General features: G+C 34.4%; 2 protein-coding genes across 5 annotated transcripts in view; both read left to right on the forward strand.

Annotated features, from left to right (window-relative positions):
* The window catches only part of LOC107861420, an 11749-nt gene extending 2170 nt beyond the window's left edge, over positions 1-9579 (forward strand). The window contains exons 4-6 of the mRNA XM_047407868.1: positions 8654-8784; positions 8889-8935; positions 9391-9579. Of these exons, the coding sequence (XP_047263824.1) occupies positions 8654-8784; positions 8889-8935; positions 9391-9579 (367 nt within the window). The remainder of the gene's footprint in view (positions 1-8653; positions 8785-8888; positions 8936-9390) is intronic.
* Positions 9580-16163: 6584 nt separating this feature from the next.
* LOC107860396 (calcium/calmodulin-regulated receptor-like kinase 2) lies at positions 16164-23734 on the forward strand. Of its 4 annotated transcripts, XM_047407445.1 has the most exons (10): positions 16164-16489; positions 16668-16720; positions 17255-17348; positions 17527-17914; positions 18501-18654; positions 21695-21821; positions 22551-22633; positions 22716-22787; positions 22926-23129; positions 23219-23734. In XM_047407445.1, exons 4-10 carry the CDS (start codon positions 17589-17591, stop codon positions 23519-23521), a joined length of 1269 nt encoding a protein of 422 aa, XP_047263401.1. In that variant the 5' UTR covers positions 16164-16489; positions 16668-16720; positions 17255-17348; positions 17527-17588; the 3' UTR covers positions 23522-23734. The 4 variants fall into 4 exon arrangements, with proteins under 4 accessions (XP_047263401.1, XP_047263402.1, XP_047263400.1 ...); XM_047407446.1 differs by lacking the exon at positions 17255-17348; XM_047407444.1 differs by lacking the exon at positions 16668-16720.
* Positions 23735-24239: the final 505 nt, after the last annotated feature.

Genomic DNA, 24239 nt, shown 5'->3' on the forward strand with positions numbered 1-24239 from the left:
ATCCATAATCACAAGCCTACAGACTATGACCGCAGCAAGCCACCAATCCATAATTACAAGCCTACAGACTATGACCGCAATTCGCCCATCAATAATTACAAGCCAAAGGACTATGAGCGCAAGCCACCAATCAAGAATCACAAACTTACCGATTAGTTAATGTTAGGATTTGCCATGATATCTTCTACTTCTTCTTTTGGATTCTACATAATCGTGCTTAATTTTAATTCAAAAAAATCATGTATCCTTTTGTTGAAGTAGATGTTTGGACTTCTATAAATTTATGATCGGTCTTTCCTCACAAATGAAACAATATTATTCACTATTAGTCGTCGAAAGTGTCTAGTTCAAGGGGAGATTTCTCTAAATAATTTAGATTTTATATTAATTTTTATATGCAAGTCGCTTGACGAAACAATATTAATAAATTATGATTTTCGTAGTCATTTTTTGGTCATCTACCTTATTGCCACCATACTTTGCAAGTACTAGCTTCTACATGGCACATTTTCAATTTCAAACCCAACAATTAAAACAAGTGATTTAACAACTAATGAGTTATTATGACCTTGGAGGTTTGTCCACGAAGAAAGTGACACTACTAAAGAATGTTAAAAACCAACGGAAAAAATATAGGTACAAAATCGACGGCCGGTGTAGATTTCTCGATAAATGTTTAGTTGGAAAATTAATATTGATAATTAAAATTTACATTTCATAAAATTGGCATTGTATGAACATTGTTATTTAAAATTAAACACAGTTGACTTAATTTTATAATCTCCAAAATAAAATTTTACCCGAATCTCTAAAATTAAGAGCATTTGTCCTGAACTTTAAATGAATGACAAAATTATCTTATTTCAACTAATTCAAGGGCAAAATTAGACTATTTTTTCTTATTTTAGAAAAAAACTTAGAACAAAGAATATTTTTTAGCCCAAAAAAACTAAGGACATAGACATTTCTAACTCAGAAACGTAACATAGATAAATTTAACATGTTTTAAATAATTCAAGGATATTTTAGCTTGAATTCCTTTGTTAACCTCTGAGTTAGTGGTTCATAAATGAATTGTTAGAGTTTGTGACCCGAATTTTGTTGATCCAGCTCCTGAAAAATTTGCGGTGCGACCCATGTTTGAGTTTTTTTTTTGGGGGGGAAGGGGGGGTGTTCTGTGGTGATAGCATAGGGATCGGGCCGATCTGTATTTTTTTGGACTTAGCATTTATTTGTACGCATGTATTATATAAGCGCGATTTAGTGGGTTGTTTTGGACGGTTTTACATACGTCATTGAGACTTCCGTCTCCTCATTGTACTCCACTCCGTTATAATGAATTTCCTTCCCCTCTGCCTGTAATTTTTCCCGTCAAGGATTTTCACATAAAATTTGTATATTCTTGTTTTCTTTCATTTTTGTGATATTGCTGATATAATGGTCTAACCGATCAAATCGAAGTAAAGTACTTTTAGTTTAGCTAGCATTTGTTCATAACTTTTCAAGATATTAGATTTGAGTGAGTTTTGATTGAAGTTTCATACCTCCTTCATCTCAAATTATGTGTCGCCATTTAACCAGATACGATATCTATAAAATAAGTATTGACTTTGTTAAAGTTGCAAAATTATCCTTCTTAAAGAAAGGAGTAATAGTATTCAAAATCAAGTGGGACCATTTTTAATTGAAAAGACAAATAAAAAAGGAGTAATAGTATTTAAAATAGGGTCAAAATCATTTTCCCTCCCTAACTTTGTCTTAAAAATTAAATTCCTCCTCAACTTTGAACAATAATCATACTCCCCCTTTATCCTAATTGACTTTTTAAAATTTCTATTTTACCCTTTATCATCAATTTTTTTTTTTTTTTAACTTCTTTAAAATCATCATATTTTCATTTTAAAGAAAATTCATATAACAAATTTTTCATAAAAACATAAACATTATTCATATAACAAAATTTTCATAAAAACATAAACATTGTCTTCTAGAAAAAAAGTAAGAAATATATAAGCTAATGATGATCTTTATGAAGTAAATTAGCATAACAAGAAAATTAGTTTTATTAATAATAATCAAAACTATAATATTTATTTTAACAAGTGAAAATAATAAGTACTACTAATTTTATAAACATATTTCAATGCAGAAAATACAAACAATAAATGAAAGAGATAAGCCTCTAGTACCACCCCGAACTATGGTCAAAGTTGTTATGACACACTCCAACTTCACAGGGGTCCTATTATCCCCTGAACTCAAATTTAACGTATTTTTATCTTTTTTTTGTGCTAATATGACACCTTTATTGCATAAAATGGAGTCCATATCAAAGGTGTCACGCCATCTAAAATGATTGACAAAAGGTATCACGTTAGCTAAAAAGATTGACAATAATACGCTAAAATTTAGTTTAAAGGATAATAGGACCCCTGTGAAGTTGACGTGTGTCGTAACAAATTTGGTCATAGTTCGGGGATACTAGATGTTTTTCTCGAATAAAAATAAAATCAAATTTTAAAGATTATATTTATTTATATAAATTATAAAATATGTAATACTCTATTAATGGAAATCACCGCTTATTTACTGATATAGACAATAGATAATATCGTTTCTTATCACTTGATCCTCATGCTAAAAATAAATGTTTTAGTTTATTTGCTCAATTTGTGAAATCAAGAGAATTGTATTATGTTTTTTTTTTCTACCCTTTAGTGTTAAATAACTATATAAAGTAACAGTATAGACAAAGTTAAAGTTTCAAATTATCATTAATAAGGTTAATTTAGCAAAATATACCTCTAAGTAAATTTTTTTTAAGGATTGTGTTATATCAACAAAAAGTTAAGTAATACAAAACGAATTTAGTAAGAGAGTGATAAAACACGAAAATATACGCACATGCATGTACATACATATGTATATATACACACTTAGGGATGGGTTGTTTGGAAACAAGTTATTCCGGGATTAGTTATTACAAAACAAGTTGTACTAACATGTATGTGTGATAACCTATCTAATCACCGTGGTATAAATGGTGCGACAAATAATTTTGAGACTGCCTAATACATCTAATTAAACGCAGGATAAATAATCATGAACTTTATCTCTGAATTGTTATAATTATACCTCACACCAAACGATTCTTTAATACATATAATACTAAAATAACGATCTTAAAAAATAACATTGAATTTTGTGATAAATTTATAAAACGTATTAATTTACGTATAAAGATAATAAACTTAAATAAAATGCTACAAATATCCATGTTAAAAAAATATTCATTACATATAATAGAAAAAGATATTACATAAATATAGAATTAAAATTATAAGGATAAAATGGACATTTCATGGGATAAAGGGGGAGTATGATTATTGTTCAATGTTGAGGGAAGAGTTTGATTTTTTGATCAAAGTTGGAGGGTGAAAATGATTTTCGGCCATTTAAAATCAAGTGGGACCATTAAGAGTAAAATTGTAATTGTATCTTTAAAAACTTACCAAATAAGGAAAGACCTTTTTGGGACGGACCTAAAAAAAATGGCGATATATAATTTGGGACAGAGGAAGTAATATGTTTGACTTTAGCTTTTTAAAATACATTTTACTTTCGTTTTTGAAAAACATGAAACACGACTAACTATATATAAAAATTCTAAAAACTATCAAAAGTATGCCTAAATTTGACACAAAATTTATAATTTATATAATAAACTCGATAATATATATTATACTAAAATCATAATACGATCTTTTTAATAAAAACCAATAGAGATAATACATCAAAAACCCCTTGAACTTGTCCGGACAACTTGCTTTAACACATAAACTTTATGGATAATTATTTACCCCCTAAATCTTTTTGAAGTAATTATATACCACCTTAGAAAAATAACACCACTTTCACTGCGGAGTGGGGGTGGGGTGGATTAGAGGTGAAGGTGTAAGAAAAAAATAAAAGAAAGGGGTGTGGAGTGGGGGTAGTGATGGAGGTGTAAGAAAAAAATATAAAAAAAAAGGTGTAGGGGGTGCGGGGGTGTGGAGTGAGGGTGAGGGTATGTAACGACCCGAGATCTCATCTCAAGACGTCACACGACGCTTATGACCCCGAAGGACCGCAAGCTAACCCTTTTCTGATATCTGTACCTGAACACTGCATAATATCTGAAATAAATGCGGAAGCTAGCCATAAGGTTCAACACATCTATGAATTACTCAAAACAGAAAATTGAATACTAATACATTCGTTTGAAAAGCCTCTAAACTGTCTAAACTGTGGAGTTGATGGGACATGTCCCCAACTAACTCCATCAATTAAAAAAATAAACAAAAGTCTGATGCAATGATAGTAAACTGAGATTCGTCCTCGAAAGAAAAGGACTCACTACTACGGCTACTACTGCTGACTGGGACTGAACTGCTGAGGAAACTCTGGGTCTTGTGCCTCTGAACCTATGGTGTCAAATAAAACACCATAGTGCAAATGCGTCAGTACAAGAATATACTGAGTATGTAGACGAGGTAGGCTAATGCAAGGGATCATGCATACACAATATCTAAACGGAATAATCATGAGAATGGTGCACAAGAACCCATACTAATACATGAATGCATAGACCATAGTCACACTCATCACAACTCTAGAGACTGAAACTCGGATACCACTTTACTGCAGACTGTACTCACTACTATCACTGAAATACTGAATCACTGACTCATCTGATACTATTAACTGAGGATCTCGATGTACTTACGTCGATGACTGAATCCTGAGCTTACTGCTCTCGACTGACAAGATTTAGAGATCAACTTTTCTAACAGATTATTCTGGAAGCGATTATCAATGATAAGAAGTATGATTATATCTGAACTTGACAATAAGAATACTCAATAGAAATCTGATACTGTGATCAAGCCTGCCTGACGGCATATCTCTGAATATGATATCAAATAACTGTATATGAGACCAAGCCTATATGTTGGGATGGTCCATGAATCAATGGAACTATCTGAGTTCCTCAAAAAGATAGATGACTGTATCTAACAGTCCTAATTTCTGAAGATTGATACTGAAACTGAGATTGAATCTGAAACTGAAACTGTGGGAAATAGTTACTTAACCGACATGCCTCAACCTACCACAGGAGGGGTCCAACCTGTAACCCTAGCTGGAAGGGTGTCAATACCGTGCCACGGGTAAAGACCTCTCTCTTTGGTCAATCCTCTCTGACGGATGACCCTTACCAGGAAGTCAACCTAAGGTAATATAATAGTCAGATACTCTCTCTTTGGAGGTGACAGCCTTTTTCTGACAGTGACTCCTGTATCCTGCGCTGGCTACGCAGTTCTGGAGTTCAGGGATTGCTACTAACGACTCCGATCTCTCTCTTACTGACGGGAGGAACCGCTATCCCTTCCCTCGCTCGGTGCTAATTTCTACTCCCAACTGAAAGAGTCTGAACTGAATTATTAACTGAACACAACTTAACTGAATTCTGATACTTATCATTTTTCTCAAAAAATCTAACTGAAATCACTTAGTTTCGTATCTGACGAAAATAGTATTAAATCATGGTATCTGACTGGCGATACAGAGATTGACTAGATTATTTGAATCGCTTCTGAGATTAGAATTGAGTCACTTGAATACTATTAGATCTGAGCTGATTACGGACTGAGGCTAGATTACTAGCGATACGGAGATTACAGAGATAACTGAGATTACTGAGATCACTGAGTTCTCTTCAGTTCTGCAATTGTCTGTAGATACAGAGTTCTTTAGTTCACTGTGTTATGAGAATCATGGCTCGACTGGAATTATCGAGAAACTGACACGGGCTCTAGACAACAGCTCTATTGTCGGGTACAAATACCCCCAGGACTCGATAACATAAAAGTAAAGCATAATCATTCTTGACTAGTCATCACCACAACCATTCATTCATTATCACAAGCATTCATTCATCACCACAACCATTCATGTATCATCACAACCATTAAAGTATCTTCACAATCATTAAAGCATCTCACAATCATTAAAGCATCTCCTCAAGTAATTAGGAATCATGTCATATGTTCATTTCCACAATCATTGAGACATCACCTCAAGCATTTAAGGATCACAAACGTCTATTTATCATCACAGTAGCCAAAGGGTCACTTTAAGCATTTTGGAATCATAATAATATAATAACGTAGGGGAAACATGCTACTAGATCATACTCCATTCAACAAAGTCTTACCCCGGTACTTCATACTTATATCAATCTTGACATGTATTTGGATATCACATCGCTTGGGTAAACTTCATACTATTATGTCACAACTTACCTGCTAATCACTTGGCATGTATTAATAGCTTAGCATATATGAACGGACACATAATTGGGGGAGTCTACCTCTATCTTGTCTCAACTTACTCACTAGGTCTTTCAACAACCACTAGATATGTACGGTTTTACACCTACTTTGGGATTTCACACTCTCTTAACACCATTCATTCACTAAGGCATTTTATCAAACACTAGGCATGCATGGACTAGCTCACAACTTGGGGTTTCCTCTTCAACATACTATAATGGTCCTTATGCTTCACCTAAGCTTTTCACCCAACCTATGGGGAGCATGCTTTGCTATTTCCCCCATTTCCACACCCAAATGACATGAACACAACACATAGAAAACAATTTCAAGAGGGTTTATCAAAAACATCACATAAATTCCACATACTAGGGTCAAAGCTCATGGATCTTGTAAACAAACATGAATCAAAACTCAACAACACATGGAACATCAATTTCAACTCATACAAATCATGGAAGCTCATAAATATAAAAATCTTTAAGTTTTGAAAAGGGTTCTTAAACTTCTTGGATGAAAGGAACCCAAGAATCAACATCTACATACCTTGGGGAAACTCTTTTCTTGAAGGTTCTTGGAAGGATTCTTGATTTCCTCTTGATTTCTCCCTTGATCTCTCTTTATTTTTGTGGAAGGAGAAGAGAGGATTTTTTATTTTTGAAAACCCTAGTTTTTGGGTGAAAGAAGAGAAAAATGAGGCCAATTCTCGTGTAAAGGGGGTATATATAGGGGGTCGGGAAAAGCCCCTTTTCGTCCTTGGAATTAAACTAGAAAAAAATTTCGATTTTTCATGTTGGCGCGACGCGCCATAATCGCGCCAGCTCACTGAAAAAAGGACAACTGGGAAACTACACGACGGAGCGACGCGGTGGAAATCGTTTTGCCATCTTGGTTGGGAACTGGAACTATACCGCGACGCGGTGAAATCGCGAAGTTTTACTGGATTTTGATAATTGCCATTTTGGCTGGCTCCGCGATGCGCTAAGGTGCTAGGTGGCACACTGTCTCACTAAAATGACTATAACTCTTCATCCGAGTGTCCGATTTGGGCGAATTTGATATCGATGAAAAGTTTATTCAATGTTTTACATGACAAAAAGTAGAAATTAGGAAAATCCACACGATTCAAAGTATTTCATACTTGGGAAGACACTTCTAAAACTTTTAGACTCGGATTTCCGCTTTACTGAATATGCTCGAAGGCTCAGATTGGAAGAGGACTTTGCGGGGTATTACAGGGGTGGGTGGCTTTGGAGAAGAAAGGGTGTGATTTAGATATATAGGATAAGAAAGAGTGTAATTTGGATATATAGAAGAAGAAAGGGTGTGATTTGGATATATATATTATATAAAAGTGGACCATTTGTTTTTTTAAATTAAATCACCGTTTTTTTTTTCTTTTCTTTTCTTTTTTAAAATATCACGTCAGATTTAGAGTTTAAATTAATTCTCTTTAAAGATATTAAGAGGGTAAATAAGCGCGTGTTAAGTTTAAGTGCTAAAGTAAGTTGGAGTGACAAGTTTAGGGGGGGTTTTGATGCATTATCTCAAACCAATAATAACACAATTATTAGCTACCTACATTCGTCTAATTACAGTTAGCTGTAAAAAACCACCCGTGAAAAAAAATACAAGTAACAATGGCATTACCTAGCTATTCTTTAGTATAATCTTCCCACATTCCACGAAAATTCTCTTCACGGCGAGCATGCAGTTTGCTGATAAGATGTCTGAAACGGATATCTAAGAATTAGTACTTGATCTGGTAAATAGATGATCTTTTCTATAAAATATAAAAATTTGAAGTAAAAAGAAATCAATAGCTTTGTTTTGAAAATTATTAGTAGATTTTGCGATTTGACTTTCAAAATTTTCCAAAAACTAAACAGATTTTCAGAAAATTCGTTCTTCCATATCTATGGCAAAACGGGTCACTAATTTGCTGGTAATTCAGTTTCCCAGTTATATATCATCTCATAATTTGCACGGCATGTATATATAATATAACAGCTCATCATCTCCATTATAAACTACGACTTGTTTAAAGCTAGCTAGTACTACAACTATTTTGATTCTTAAATTTTTGTTTAACATTATTTTATGAGTTGACATACCCCTAGTAGTGCACATGTTGGAATAACACAGGTGTTGGAATCCTAATTTTGACTTTATGTTTGATGATTGAACTCTATAAAAATCTCAGATTCTACTATATATATATATATATTGTTGATGAGGAAAAAGAGAGAATTTATCTATGGCTCATTAAGTTCACTGCTCAGAAATAATAATATGGTGTCAGTTAATTTCAATATTCTGCTGGTTCTCGTAATTGCATTGATGTTCATTGCCTCTGCTGGAGGAATTAGAAAAATACCGGTGAAACAAGAGCAGATGGTTGATGATATTTCAGGTACTCGTAGCTAACATGATTTTTTATTCGTTAAATAGAATTAGCTAGCGATTCGCTAAAAGTTGTCCGTCAGTAATTTCAAATTTTTTGGTGCATTGTGACAGGAGATGCTGCATTTGATTCAATGAAGACCTCTCACAAAAATGCTCAGGTTCTCTTTTCTCACTTTCAAGTTCAACAACCTCAATGGAACAAATTAAACAGACACACATATCAATTAATTAAATGGATTTAGCTTATCTACAATAAATATAAAGACAAGTTCTTATATTATTAGTGTGTTTTGATAATATAATTAGCAGGTAACAACCCTTGATTATTTTCAGAATACATTATAAATCCTACTTTTATATAAAAATGTATTACTTTACCTATAGTTATCATTAAGATAGCCTGGAGGTTATTAATCCCACTTTTTATGGAGCTTATATATAGCCTGATAGTTATAACACGGGTACACTGACAAAGGTCATTAAGCAAACCAGTCGAAAAAATCACCTAATATTTTCTATGTTTGTTGGGATCATCGAGTGTGTACGACAGACATCACATTTTGCTTATATTTGCATGCTAATTAGTATAATGTAGTGAATTTATGCATGCTAGGTGGATAGCCAAATGGTCAAGAAGAACAAAAGGAGCCCCCTAGGCACAAACCACTTTCCAGAACAGAATCATGAGAGAAGTAAGATAGAAGAATCAAAGGAGTTTGGTAATGCAGAAGATGAAGTAGCTGAGCTTATGAGCAAAGACTATACAGGAAACCTCCGCCGCAAGCCGCCCATCCATAATTAATCACATGTCTACGGATTGGGATTAATAAGAAGGGGGTGTCTTGCAAGAATTAATAATCAAGGACTATTCTTTGTAAATCACAAGCCTATGTATGGATTAAATACAAGAATAATTACAAGCCTATGGACTAATGTACGTCAAAAAGATCAACATGACTACATTATATTATTATCATCTTTTAAATTCTACAACTCTTTTTTCACTTTCTAATCTCTATTTGGTCCGGTCCTAAATTTTCTGACTTACTGCACACGTATATATTAGTTGCTGCTCAAAGCTTTTTTATTTCTTCTGTCAAACTTCTACGAGGTATACTTTATATTCATGTGGAGGCAAACGGACATTAAAACAGTGTGGCGATCGAAAACCTCATATACATTTTCTGTAAGATGATAGCCATTTATCCATCCCAAAAGTATTGATGATTAGCTACAAAATTAAAGGACTGCCTGGATTCCTTAGGCCAACAAATCAAACACAATAAAGTTTGTCTAGTAGGCAAACCATTTTTTTTTTTTTGGTCGAAATAGTTTTTAGTGATACATTAAATGTTTAGTATGGTGAAAGTCATTTCAAAAGCATATTATTTTACGAGGAATTAGCTAGGATCATTCTTCTGATGTTAGACTGAATAGGAAAAGTTTTCATTAAAAAGAGAAAAACGACTTTCCTAACATATGTACATAAGTTATTTTCCTTAACTTTCAACTCCAATATGCTACTTGCTAGCCCTAACACTTTAAACTTTACTATTAATTTCGAGTATGTTGTGGGAGACGATACCTATATCTTGTAGCTAGGCAAAAACAATGAGTGTTACATGCACTGTTGATGGTGAAAGCGATCCAATAGATGAAAGCGTCTTTAAATAAGCCTCTGACCGAATAGCATGGGGCATGTTGAATTAGGACTAATGGGGCTCAAACCTGATGCAACTATTGCGTGCCTTGACAAATGATAGGGTACCAGTACTCTGACCGATTGAACTATAATCCTAAACTTTGGATAATTTGCTATTGTTACTATTAATTTTTAGTATTTATTTAGAAAATATTTTCTACTCAACAACCACATATTGTTAACCAACATGAGTTGTGGTGCAGTAAATAGGGCTGCTCCATCCTTAACCAGAGGTCGAGGGTTCGATCCTGGATATGGGGAAAATACCGGACACCAAATGGGAAATAAAAAATAAAACCACATCTTGTAAACCAGTTTTCACTAAAACGTTTTGGGGAAATAAAAAAATAAATTTCATAAAAAATGACTTTTGTCGTACCGAATGCACATATTTAAATTTCTGATTAGCTATAAGTAGAAGGATTGAATGAAGGTTGTTGAACATTAATTCAAGCTCATTAATTATATTCCTCAATGCATTTTCCCTTGTGGTCGAAGTGATGGAAAACAACTTATCTCGGATATTACTACCTTTCTAGCTCCTATTTTCCTATAATTTCTGCTCATAAAAACCAAATCAATTATAATTGTAACATACTAATTAGAACAAATACTTATCTTATAAGTTAAATATTAATGAGAATTAAGGGGCTTGCCTCAAAGTGTATTTGACAAAAAGAGTTGATTAGGTGGTAAACATCTTCCACTTTAATTTTAAGAATATGAATTTGAGTCACCGAAAACACAAGAAGGTGTGGGAACTCCTATGAAGAGAAAAAGACAAAACAATAAAGTATTACGGAGAGTAGCATTTGCTAGAGTAATCAACTTAGAGTTCATTTGGCAGAGGTCTGAGGAAGACAAAGTTATTTCATAGATTGAGATATCCATTCCTACATATAAATAGAATAATTTATTTCATATAAATGATGAGATAAATAATTTTGAAGTTAACTACTACCATTATTTCCTTTTAATTAATGTCCAACCAATTTTGATTTTTGACGACTAATATAATAATGTGGTTTACATCAACTGTTGGATGCAATTACTATTAGTCTATTACTATTCTTTTTTCAAACAAACACAAGCAACAACTACATTAATTTTATTTTATTTAACTTGTTGTAGTATTTATAGTATTGGATGACCAATTCAGAACCAATACGCACATGATGCTATCAACAACATTATTTGGAGACCAATTCATGACAAAAACACAAAAGCTTCTGACCAACCAAAGGAATATTTTTATTTTATACTTCAATTTGTAATCTGTCAGAACTATTTCTTTATAGGTCACTTCCTTTAAGAACTGGTCTTTAGGGACCCAACCATTATAAGTATGACGCTAAATTGGTAATCATCTGGTTGATTGATTCTTTTTTTATATTTAATGTAGTATCTAAAAAATCAGATAGGTTTTCAAAACGCAAACAACATCTGCTACAGAGTAGTACTAGTAGTTAGGTACTCCGTCAATCATACAAGTTTGACTACACGTCTTATCGGAGATAACTAGCAATTCGTCAAGATTTTTTTTTACATAAAAAGTGAAAGAATTCAACAACTATTGTTCACATAAACATAAATTTAATGTTATACATGACTTAATATTTGGATAAAAGACTTGGGAGAGGGTGGTTGAGTGGAGATTGAGGAGGGTCGTATCCAATTTGGATTTATGTCTGGTCGCTCGACGACAGAGGTAATCCACCTGGTGAGAAGATTTGTGGAGAAGTATAGGGAAAGGAAGAGGAATTTACACATGGTGTTCATCAATCTGGAGAAAGCTTATGACAAAGTCTCGAGGGAGGTTCTATGGAGATGCTTGGAGGTGAGATGGGTCCCGACGGCGTACATTAGAGCTATTAAGGTCATGTACGATGGAGGGAAGACTCGGGTGAGGACGGCACGAGGAGACTCAGATCATTTCTCGGTAGAGAAAGGGTTGCATCAAGGATCGACTCTCAGCCTGTTTTTGTTTGCCCTGGTGATGGACGTGTTGACGCGGAATATTCAAGATAAGGTGCCTTGGTATATGTTATTTGCAGAAGATGTAGTGCTAATTGATGAGATGCGGGGGTGAATGAAAAATTGGAGGTTTGGAGGCAAACCCTCGAATCTAAGGGGTTTAGGTTGAGTAGGTCCAAGACGGAGTATTTGGAATGCAAGTTTAGTGACTCGAAGCAGGAGGATGGAGTGGTGGTGAGGTTGGATTCTCAGGATGTTTGTAAGAGGGATAGTTTTAAGTATCTTGGGTCTATGATTCAGGGGAATGGCGAGACTGATGAGGATGTCTTTAAGCGTATTAGAGCAGGTTGGATGAAGTGGAGGCTCACCTTGGGAGTACTATGTGATAAGAAAGTGTCCTTAAAGCTTAAAGGAAAGTTCTACAGAGTGGCAGTCCGTCCGGCCATACTGTGTGGTGTGGAGTGTTGGCCAGTCAAGAACTCCCACATTCAAAAATTAAAGGTAGCGGAAATGAGAATGTTGTGTTGGATGTGTGTACTTACTACAGGAGATAGAGTTAGGAATGAGATTATCCGGGAGAAGGTGGGAGTGGTTTCGGTGAAGGACAAGATGCGGGAAGGGACGCTGAGATGGTTTGGGCATGTGATGAGGAGGGGCACGGATGCCCCAGTTCGTAGGTGTGGGAGACTAGCTTTGGCTGATTTCAGGAGGAGTAGAGGTAGGCCGAAGAAATATTGAAGAGAAGTGATTAGACATGATATGGGGCTGTTACAGCTTTCTGATGACATGAACCTAGATAGGAAGGTGTGGAGGTCGCGGATAAGGGTAGAAGGTTAGTGCGTGTGTGGGTTGTAACTAGTAGTTAGGGAGCTCTGGTGTTGCCGGGTTAGTAAGCCTACGACTGTGTGCATTGGTAGGAGCCGCTAGTGTATGCTACTACTAGGGGGTGTCCTTTTCTTATTTCCTATTTCCGGTGTTTTATTTTCGTATTGCTCTTATTTTCATGGCTCTCTTAGCTCTATTTTTTATTATTTCTCATTTCTTATTTCGGTTATGCCACTCATTCTGTTTCATGTATTACTATGACCTTGTTTAACTATTCATTATTTTGAGCCAGGAGTCTATCGGAAATAGTCTTTCTACTTCTTCAGAAGTAGCGGTATGGAATGCGTACATTTTACCCTCCTCAGACCCCATTTGGTGGGAAAACACTGGGTATATTGTTGTTGACATCACTTAAGCTATTTAAAGTACCCTCACTCCGTCTACAATGATAACTACAAGAGATCAAAACTCATGTTACTTCGGTAGACAATTTTCTTTAATCAAGGATGAAAATAGCATAATTATATTAATTAATATAGGATAATATGTCTACAAGAATCATGACACTATAAATATTCAAATAATATCTAGTCATTAAAAGTAAATCAAAGTCTCTTAAAGAACTTGTACACATATATCATAACATCATTCATCCTAAATCGGACTCGCCCAATCCCAATCTCAATTTATGTGACATGGTTAAGAATATAGTCCCTCCGTCTCAAATTACCCGTTCCAAATTAAGATTATACATTAATTAAGAAAAATAATTAATAACATGGTTAGTTTACCATAGTATCCTTATTAAATGATGTTTACATTTTAATTTGAAGAAAAAGTAATTAATGCAAAGGGTAAAACATGAAAAAAAAATTGTCTCTTCTTGATTAATGAAAAAAACAAGTAAAATGGTACATCAAATTAGGAAATTTGGGACGGGTAATTTCGGACGGAGGGAGTAATATTCAAACTTTTAAAATTTTTAAATGTAGAAGATTTAAGTTTTTAAAAATAAAATTTATTTATTTAAAAACTACATAAAAATATCATAAATCACAATAATTAACAGCTTAAATTATTTAGGGAAAAGACATCGTTTCCACTCCAAACTATACAAGAAAAGTTGAATTCACACCTAAACTATATAAGTGACCTATTACACACCTAAAATATAAAAAAGTGAAACTTTTTACACCATAAATCTGACGTGGAAAAAACATAATTATTTAAATAAAAAATAGCGCGTCTAAGTTAAAAAATAACAAATAAATAAATAAAATATTCCCCACCCAGCCCCAGAATCCATTTCAATTCCAAGTTGCTAATAAGTTTTGAACGATTAACAATGGCTGAAGTTTCTCCTCCTTCTTCCCTAATTCAATTCAACCATCGAATCTAATTATCGACCTCAAATCTAAGTATCTGACCACTCAAACACTTAACCCTCAAATAAAACTCAACCGAACAATACTCACATTGTCCATCACCATCACAAGCATCACAATCACGCGAAAACCTCATACTCATAGCACGTTCACTCGTTAATGGTATTAAACCTAAACGATGTGAAATAAACTAGTCATTTAAGACATAAGAATTCACTTCGATTTCTACGAGGTTGATTGCTATGGTTGGGACTTCGGCTATCATTATACGATGAAGTGCGTTAGCTAAGCTGGAATTTGTGTCTCGAAGCTCGAATTTCATGAAGTCGGGTTTGACTTCATGGATTTTGCTACCAGGAAAACGTTGGTAAGAGACACTATCCATTATTGTTGTTGTTCGAGGATTGAGTTTGTTGTTGGTGTTTTGACAGTTTTAGTTTTGGGGGAAATTATAGTACTACAGAGGTAGTGAGGTTTTGTATTGTGTGGGTAGTGTGCAAAGTTTAGGTTTGCGCGGCGGTGTATCAAGCAATCACTGCCGGCGATGAAATTGATGCAATTTCAGTGCCGCACCTTGTCTGCTAAACAAGGTAAATATCAAGTTAGAAAAAAAAAAGGATAAAACTTTTCTGCACATATAATTGGATTCCACTGTGCAGAAAAGTGTATCTATAATTGGACATTGAAGAAAAAAAAAATTGAGCTCATAATAATGAAGGTTTTGGACAGGTTTTGGATATTGAAGAAAAAGAAACAAAATTGAACTCCTAACAATGGAGGTTTTGGACAATAATGGAGATTTTGGATATTGAAAAAGAAAGAAAAAAAAATTAAAATTAAAAAAAAAGAAAAATTTATGAAAATAATAAATTTATTATTTTTTTTGTATCATGCTGACGTGGAAGACGCGTGTGCAACACCACACCACATGCAAGTGGTATAATGCTTTAAGGGATATAAAAAATTTCACTTTTTTATAATTTAGATGTGTAATAAGTCACTTATATAGTTTAAGTGTGGATTCGACTTTTCTTGTATAGTAGAGGTGGAAACGATGCATTTTTCCAATTATTTATAACCCATTTGGCCATGAGAATTTTTTTCATTTTTTTGGGAAAAGAATTTCACTTTCTGCCCAATACAACTTCAAGATGATGTTTGACCATTAGAATTTCAAATACAACTTGAAGTTGTATTTGAAAAAGTGAAAAACAAGAAAAATTTGTTTTCACTTCTTTTCACCTTCTTTCTCTGGTGAAATTTCAAAAACAACTCCAATATTCATGGACAATTTCAACTTCCACTTCAAAATTCTTAGTTTTTATGGTGAAACGTCCACTTAAAAACATATAAAAGAATTTTGATTAAAGAGAAATTTGATTCACTTTTGAAATTTTAAAAATGGCACATAAATGAATGAACAAAATAATATTAGGAAGTTATCATACTAATAAATCCGAAGTTTACAGCCAAATTGACTAAGGAGCAGCACAGAAAGAAACAAGACATTGACAAATCAACGAAAGACAAAAGGCGGAGTCGTCCAAGTTTTGTGAAAACTCTCTTTTAACTATGTACTAGTAGGATTATGCTTGCTTTTACACTACTATTACTACTAAAATACCCACCCATTTGCTAACGTCTCTAGTAAACCGCGTGCATTTGCTTTTTTTTTTTTTTTTTTTTTTCTTTTTTCCATTATTCCCTCCTTGTGTTGTGTACCGAAAGCACAATTCATAGCACACCCTTTTACGGTTTCTTTCTCATATTACAGAAGGCCTTTTTTGTTTTAATTAATGGAAATCCCAATTTCAGCTCTTCATTAGGTATGCCCTTTTTCATCCTCATTCTTGATTTCTAGTTACATGTATTTTCTAGATGTTTATTTAAGGGAGAAAGTTCCTTGCTTTCGTGTTTGTTTGCTGGATGAGTGAAGGGGGATTTTGATTGTGAATGAAAAGAGTCGTCTGATCTAGTTGTTTACCGTAATTCTTTGGACTGCAGGCTTTCTTGAAAACTGCTTTTCAAATAAGGAATGATTATTGTAGTCTGTAAGGGTAAGTACAAGTTTTAAATCTTTGTTTTCACTAGATTTCAGGGTATTTTCCACATGGAAACTCAATGGGTATATTTTGGCCACCCCCTTGTGTTGGAGGGACAAGGTTTTGTTTATATGTGCTAATGTTATTGATCTAGGGGTGGTCTTACACTGTTAAATGCCATCAAAATAAGTTAGTTTTTCAACACCAATCAATGTCTCTGATGCGAAGATGAATGGAGGAGCCGTAGGGATAATGCCTCAGTGGCCATGGTTTAGTTTCCGTGAAAAATCAATCTGCTTTTAATCAATTAATCCCGAATGTAATATCAATGAAGTGTTCATCCTTCTAGGAGTTTTACCTAGGAAAAGAGTAAAAATAAAAGCAACTACGGTGTTTAGATCACTGCCAAAATGAGATAGGTTTGTGTACAATTTTGTATGTTTCTCTGGGGGAGGGTACTACACTTTTTAAATTCAATTGACAATGTAGAATCTTCTTGCTCAAACATTTATAAAATTTACCTAATCAAAAGAATTTTTTTCTTCCTAGTGTCAGTGTGAACAGTGTGCCTGCAGGGGTATGGGGGTTGTATTGACCTGCTGATGCTTGGTGCTCATTACTTGCCAAATTTAGCGAACAACATGTAATATTTCTTCCTTACACCAGTATGAATAATATTATCAAGAACCATATGAATAATATTATCAAGAACCATATGTTCTTCCAAGTTTAATGCTTTTCTTACTTCAACATTTAATTTGTATATTGACTGGTGAAGGTACACTATTCACTCTGAATGATATTTACCTTTGTTATGACAGATAAGCTCCATCGTAGTCTTGCAACATGGTCAAGTTTCTTGCTTTTGGAAAAAGATTGAAGAATGGTTCATAAAGCTGATTTAGTTATTATTGGAATTTGTGTCGGTGTGGCTTTTGGAATTCTCATTGCATCACTTGTGTTTTTTGGAATTCGGTGGTACAAAAGACATGCTCGTCTTCAGGGCCATGCGAACGAACGAAGCATAGCAACTCTTCCAATACGGACAAATGGAGTTGAAACAAGCGTTGATTTTAGTGCATCTCTGTCGAATTCTGTAGCTATTAAGACGTCAGGATTTCCTGCTAAAAATTCACAACACAGTTGGTGGAGTCACCCTAGTAAAGATCACCTTGTTTCAGCATCTGGAATACCAAGATACTCTTACAAGTATGTAATCTACAACTCTTAAAGGGATATTGATATCTTTTGCGGGAGGGTCCCGTAGATTCAACAGCTTTTCATGTTATTGCATCCGAACCAGTAACTAAGGGAAACTCTTCAATCATGCTTCCTCTTCTCTATATCTATTGAGTACGAGCGATTTAAATGCATAAAAGCATACATAGATACTTTTAATATCCCATGTTCGTCAAAAAGTTTTCTATTTGTCTCTATAACTTCTCTCTGACATCGCCATCAGGTGTTGGTTCTTTTCTTAGCGGCAAGCTGATCACTTCTTCTCCCCTTAGTCTCTGTTCTTTCTCCCTTTGTCATCTCATAAGCATGTCAAGAGATTATGTAATCCAATTGTCAGAATGCAATGGAAATTTTTTTATAATGTTGCTTCTTTCCCCCAATCAAGAATGCATTGAATGTGTTAGGCAATCGCTATGAAGAATGCCTTGAAGCTGTAATTGGACATTTTTCTTCACATTGTGAAATAATTTTTTATTGGATACATCGTCTCTATGACTTCCACATTAAACTGTTTAACACTGTCGACTGCCTAAGCTGATCTTTTGTGGGACCCCAGGGACATTCAAAAAGCTACCCAGAACTTTACAACCATTCTGGGACAAGGCTCTTTTGGCCCAGTGTACAAAGCTACACTGCCTTCTGGTGGAGTAGTTGCCGTGAAAGTTCTTGCTACTGACTCAAAACAAGGAGAGAAGGAGTTCTTTACAGAGGTATGAATTTCTCGTTAATTTTTTCCAAGGAAAATAACAATGTTGCGACTTGTATGAAGAATTATTCTGCTGCAGTATCCTTATTATATGTGCTATTGCCTCATCGAACTGTTAAAACTTGAATGGCTGTAACCTGTATCTATATAACCCTTTTATTGAGATATATTTCCAGCCTTTAACATGCAAATGTTGTTAACGTAATGAATTTTGTACAAGATATACAATATTTCACATACATTAGATGCATAAGGGTACCCAAAACTGATTTTATGTAACTCTTGGATTACCCACTAATTGTCTTAGAACTTTGGTTGGATTAGATTCTTTTATGTAGAGTAGATCTAACTGTTCGTAAATCTATTCCTCATTTGTGAGCTCAATCTTTTAATCCATGTGTAGACCCTATAACCCGGTAAGGAGGGTATTTAAAATATGCAATGCCTAATGTCAGGGGTAAAAGGGCATCCAAGTTATAAAGGTTCTGGATTACCTCATTACCATCCCAATATCTTAATGTTTTGGAAGAGACACTCAATTTCTTCTGCCAGTTTTGATGAGCTATATCAAATTTGGACATTGGTCCTAGTAAATAATCCTATCCATCACCTTGGTCCCTCTAACCCTCTGTTTGGATGGTGGTTTCCCATGGTATGGTTACCAAGGGACCCACGTTTGTTTTGATTGTTTTCTAAAAGGCTAAAAGGCACGATATGGTATGGTATGGTATCTTTTCATGGTTTGGTAACCATGAAATCCCCCAATTTACAGAACCACCGATTTGGTGGTATCCCATGTTTTTTTTTTCCAATTATGCCCTTATATAATATTATTTAATTCTATTTTACCCTTTACCCTATATTACTTCGTTTTACGCTTTTATGCTCAATCTCTCCTCTGCGTTGTTGTGTTGTTCTTCTCTGAGTTTTTTTTCTTCCGCCGTCTCTTCTTCTGCACTCGTCCTCTCAAGTATGTTTTATGCATTATAAGGCAGAAAATTAAATGTACAAATTGATTCCATCAATTAACCGAACCATGGCTGGATAAAGTTGAGTTGAGAACACACAAATAACACTAAACTTCACTAGATTTTTCCCGTCGGTGCATCATACACAGTTACACGACAAGAAATAAAACCAAATAAAGGTGAAATTTAAAGCAATACCACTTACTAACTTCTAACAGAATAAATGAATCAGCACAGATACTCTTACTAGATGAAGGTTACAACCAAAATCAACTTTTAGGTGAAAAATGGGAAAAAAATAAACCACATATAGCAACAGCTTCAGGGGAAAAAGCAGCTAGAAATGTCTTTCCTTATCAACCATACAACTATTGAGTTTTTATTATTTTTACAGATCAAAGAGAACTTAGTCAATACCAGTTTAACCCCATAAAACGGACAAAAGTGAAACATGCGATGGAAGATGGTGCCTAAATGCATAACTTCACATATCTAGCTCAGCCTTCAAGAATAGAAAATCAATTGCTCGGAATCAATGTTGATTTAGTAAGAATAAAACATAACACAAATAAAAGATCCATATACGTTAAGAACCATAATAGTTGTATTCATAATGGTTCTGATTTTCATTACTCTTAGGTTGGTGGTGCTTTAAATAATTCAAGAACACTCGATGATCACTACTGCTGGCAAAGGCCAGAAGACATGAACTATGAACGCCCAGTTCAAATAGCTACTCGAGGGCCTAATCTCGCTGCTGAAATGGCTGCTGCCTCCATATTATTCTGGGATAATGCAGAGTATTCAAGAAAGCTCGTTAATGGAGCAGAGACCGTCTTTGACTTTGGTCGGGAGTGGGAAAACGGGCTTCATATTGCCGTGGAAATCCATACATTGAACCTTTCTACAACTCCACCAACTATTTTGGCGAGGTCATGTGGAGTTCAGCTTAGTTATATTATGCTACCGGCAATAAAACTTATATATCATTGGCCACTGGTCCTCGAATGTCTAAGAATACCATGCCCCTTTAATGATCCCGGATTTGAGAGTGTTGAGTTGGGATAACTAGCTGCCTGCAGCTATGCTGCTGTTAACTAGGATGAGTGACATTCTTGAATCCAGGTTATCCTTATGAGGAAATGTGAGTAGCTATCAGCCTATCACAATTACACTGGCCTTACCATGTAGATTTGAGAAGCCAAACAAAATGGGAAAGGTTTCTTGCTTTTGTTTTTGGTCAAGTGAACATTGGCTAGTTTTTGGTCAAGTAGTTCGTTTTTCTTACTGTGTTTGTTCCTATACAACTCAAGTTTGCATCCCTGCAAATTTTATTTCGTGAATGTAAAATTTTAATTTTGTTAGAATTTTTATGAATTTAACAACTTAATATATTTATAAGGCATGATTTGTGATAAATTTGTAGAAAGAAAATTTTTAATAAAATAATTGCTGATAAATTTAAAATTTATAATAATTAAGGGTATTTTAGTAAACTTACCCATTACGATACAATACCATACCATCAAACCAAACAAAAAAACTGTTATTAAACAACAATGAACGATACAATTTATCCAATTATTGTATTGTACTATACTATACAGTACCATTCATTATGACAAACCACCATCCAAACAGACTGTAAGTAAGTAACCAGTTCACATCTGCCACCTTAATATAGGAATGAAAGGGGTATCTCAAATGAACCTTTTATCTCGTAAATGATGTTACCTCACTTTAATGTAACTGAATGAGACTTGTCTTCTAGGGGCTAATATGATGATGGTGAAACATGGATTATGGATTTACTTAGGACATATTTAGCAAAAAGTTCCTATTTACATTAGGTAAAAAAGGGTTCAAAAAGAAGCTGTCATATAGGTTCTGAAGGTCTTACAGATTATTGAAAGCATATGGATTTCCGACTCTCAGATAGTACAATAATGCATATTAAACATATGGATTTCCAACTCTAAGATAGTACAATAATGCATATTATGCTCCTCTATTTGTATTTTTTCATGAAGGTGAATGTTCTTGATAAAGTTTTGATTTAGATTAGTTTTTGTGCAGGTAACACTTCTAGGTAGGCTTCATCATCGGAATTTAGTAAATTTGGTGGGCTATTGTGTTGATAAAGGACATCGCATGTTAATCTATGAATTCATGAGTAATGGAAGTTTGGAAAACCTTTTATACAGTAAGTGTATTACTCTTTTTTTGTTGATAACATTACTTTATTGGAGATAACTAATGATGAGAAACTTCTAGACATTTTGCTCGTCTTAGCTTTCCGCGGGCGCTTATCGGCATAAAAGATTGTTTTCCAGGCAGCTAAATTTAGAGATGTAATTATCATTCTCTGAATAAGAGAGTTTTTTATTATTGGATAAAACTAAAGGTTTCAACTTATACTGAACCAAGGTGTCTGAAAAGATGTGATTTTGAAATATGAATCAAGTATCCCAAAAATCAGGCAAGCAAAAGAAGTGAAAAAGAACTTTGAATTGAAACAAATATTTTCATTGTCTTAAAAATATACTATTTCTTTCTCTCTATATTAACCAAAATAAAAGAACGGGGTGGGCTTCCAGAGCTTGTTTTCTTCTAGCTCTCGGAGTACCTAAGGGGCAACGGCTTAACCTCCAACTTGCAATCATCTCTGCTGCTACTATCAACTGTTATATTCATCTGTGTACATTACATGAACTCAAAAAATCTGCAATGTAAAAACAAATTCCCGTGGAATCATCACGTAAAGGAATCTGGAGTGGATGATCAGTAAACAGGAAATAATCTGAATGTTAATTGTCTCGATGGTTATATATTCCATGGAGCTTCTTGTTGTCCTTCTGTGTGGCTTCTCTATTTTTAACCTTTTGTTAACTAACTAGAGGTGATGGAACTTTTTCGTTCTGCGCATGTTCAGGTGAGGAATACAGCTTGAGTTGGGAAGATCGGGTGCAAATAGCCCTTGATGTTTCACATGGCGTTGAGTATCTCCATGATGGGGTAGGCTGACTGACCAATTTATTTCTATTTCCCATGGTCAGAAGACTGGTTACTTATTCTTGGTTCACATTTCTTCCAACAGGCAGTTCCCCCAGTGATACACCGTGATTTGAAGTCTGCCAATATATTGCTAGACCATTCTATGAGAGCTAAGGTCAGTGGGGCGCATGCATCATTCGTTATCAAATTAGTTAGAAAATTAAAGAACACTCAAGTTTGCTGCAATTTTTATCACTATTTACTTCCTTTGCATATAAGCTGATATAATTGACTCCAATTCCTTAATAACTAGGTTGCAGACTTTGGGCTTTCAAAGGAAGAGGTATATGATGGCCGCAACTCAGGCCTTAAGGGTACATATGGCTACATAGATCCAATGTATATATCCACAAGCAAGTTTACAACAAAGAGTGACATATATAGCTTTGGCGTTATCCTTTTTGAACTAATCACCGCTATTCATCCACATCAGAACTTAATGGAATATGTAAATCTTGTAAGTTTCCAGATCATCCCAACACATGAATTTTTTTTTTTTTGTTCTTTTCAAATGTTAAATTCTCTTATTTGTTCTCGACCTCTTAGGCGGCCATGAGCTCAGATGGGGTTGACGAGATCCTGGACAAGAAGCTTGTTGGAACATGCAGTCTAGAGCAAGTGAGGAGTCTTGCTGCAATTGCACATAAATGCATACACAGAACACCTAGGAAGCGTCCTTCCATGGGCGAAATTTCACATGCAATATTGAGAATAAGACAGAAGCGCCTTGTCAAAGAAGATACCATGTCCTTTACAGGTTATGACAGTTCAAGAATGGCAAGTAGGATAGAACAGCAGCAGGTTGAATTGAGAAACATGGCCGGCATTAATGAAAGAGAAGCTGAATGACACTTTTCATGAGCACTTTTGTCTTTTCATTCTTTGTTTCAAAGTTTCAGCTTATTTTTGCAGCACAAAAGATATAGGAAAGACATTAAAGCATCATGCAAAGTGTTGAATCAACAAATTGACATGGAATTGTGTTTTTGGATATGACTTTTAAGTTATATACACTAACAAGGTATATATTTCCTGATATTATTAATTTAATTTAACAAAGTGTAACATGTTTCCTTCTTTCCAACTCTTGTTAATTCACAACTTCTTTTTAGAGTGAATTCATGTTCAAAATTTTCAACCAAATATTATCTGAATATCAACTTAAGTGCCCGAGGAGAATCTTGAATGAACAAAAGGGAAGGATTTAGTGAGAATTCAATCTTATTGTAAAAGATTTGTACTAGCACTCATTTATCGTACTTATTTGTGATATTTTATAAGCAAATAACACTAACTCCATTGTCCCAATTTATGTGATAGACTTTTCGGAGAAAATTTGGCTATTAAGCCTTTTTAAGTTTGCATTTAGCAAAATATCCAACCCTCTTCAAGTTTGTAATTAGCAAAATGACCTATTTTTATTTTCTCATTTATCGGACAGATAATAGATCTGTCGGAAAAATAGATCATCTCACTAAATAAAAAAACTTATGGTCCATTTAATTAAATAATGGACTTAAAAGTTCAAAGGAATGTCATATTTTCTTAAAAGTCAACAAAAAGTACT

Source organism: Capsicum annuum, chromosome 2 (genome assembly GCF_002878395.1).
Source record: "Capsicum annuum cultivar UCD-10X-F1 chromosome 2, UCD10Xv1.1, whole genome shotgun sequence".
Classification (NCBI taxonomy): Eukaryota; Viridiplantae; Streptophyta; class Magnoliopsida; order Solanales; family Solanaceae; genus Capsicum; species Capsicum annuum.

Coding starts and splice junctions, on each gene's coding strand:
- LOC107860396 (XM_047407445.1), top strand. CDS start 17,589: ATGGTTCATAAAGCTGATTTAGTTATTATTGGAATTTGTGTCGGTGTG. Junction 22,788..22,925: donor ACCATTCTATGAGAGCTAAG/GTCAGTGGGGCG, acceptor CTTAATAACTAG/GTTGCAGACTTTGGGCTTTC. Junction 23,130..23,218: donor TAATGGAATATGTAAATCTT/GTAAGTTTCCAG, acceptor TCGACCTCTTAG/GCGGCCATGAGCTCAGATGG.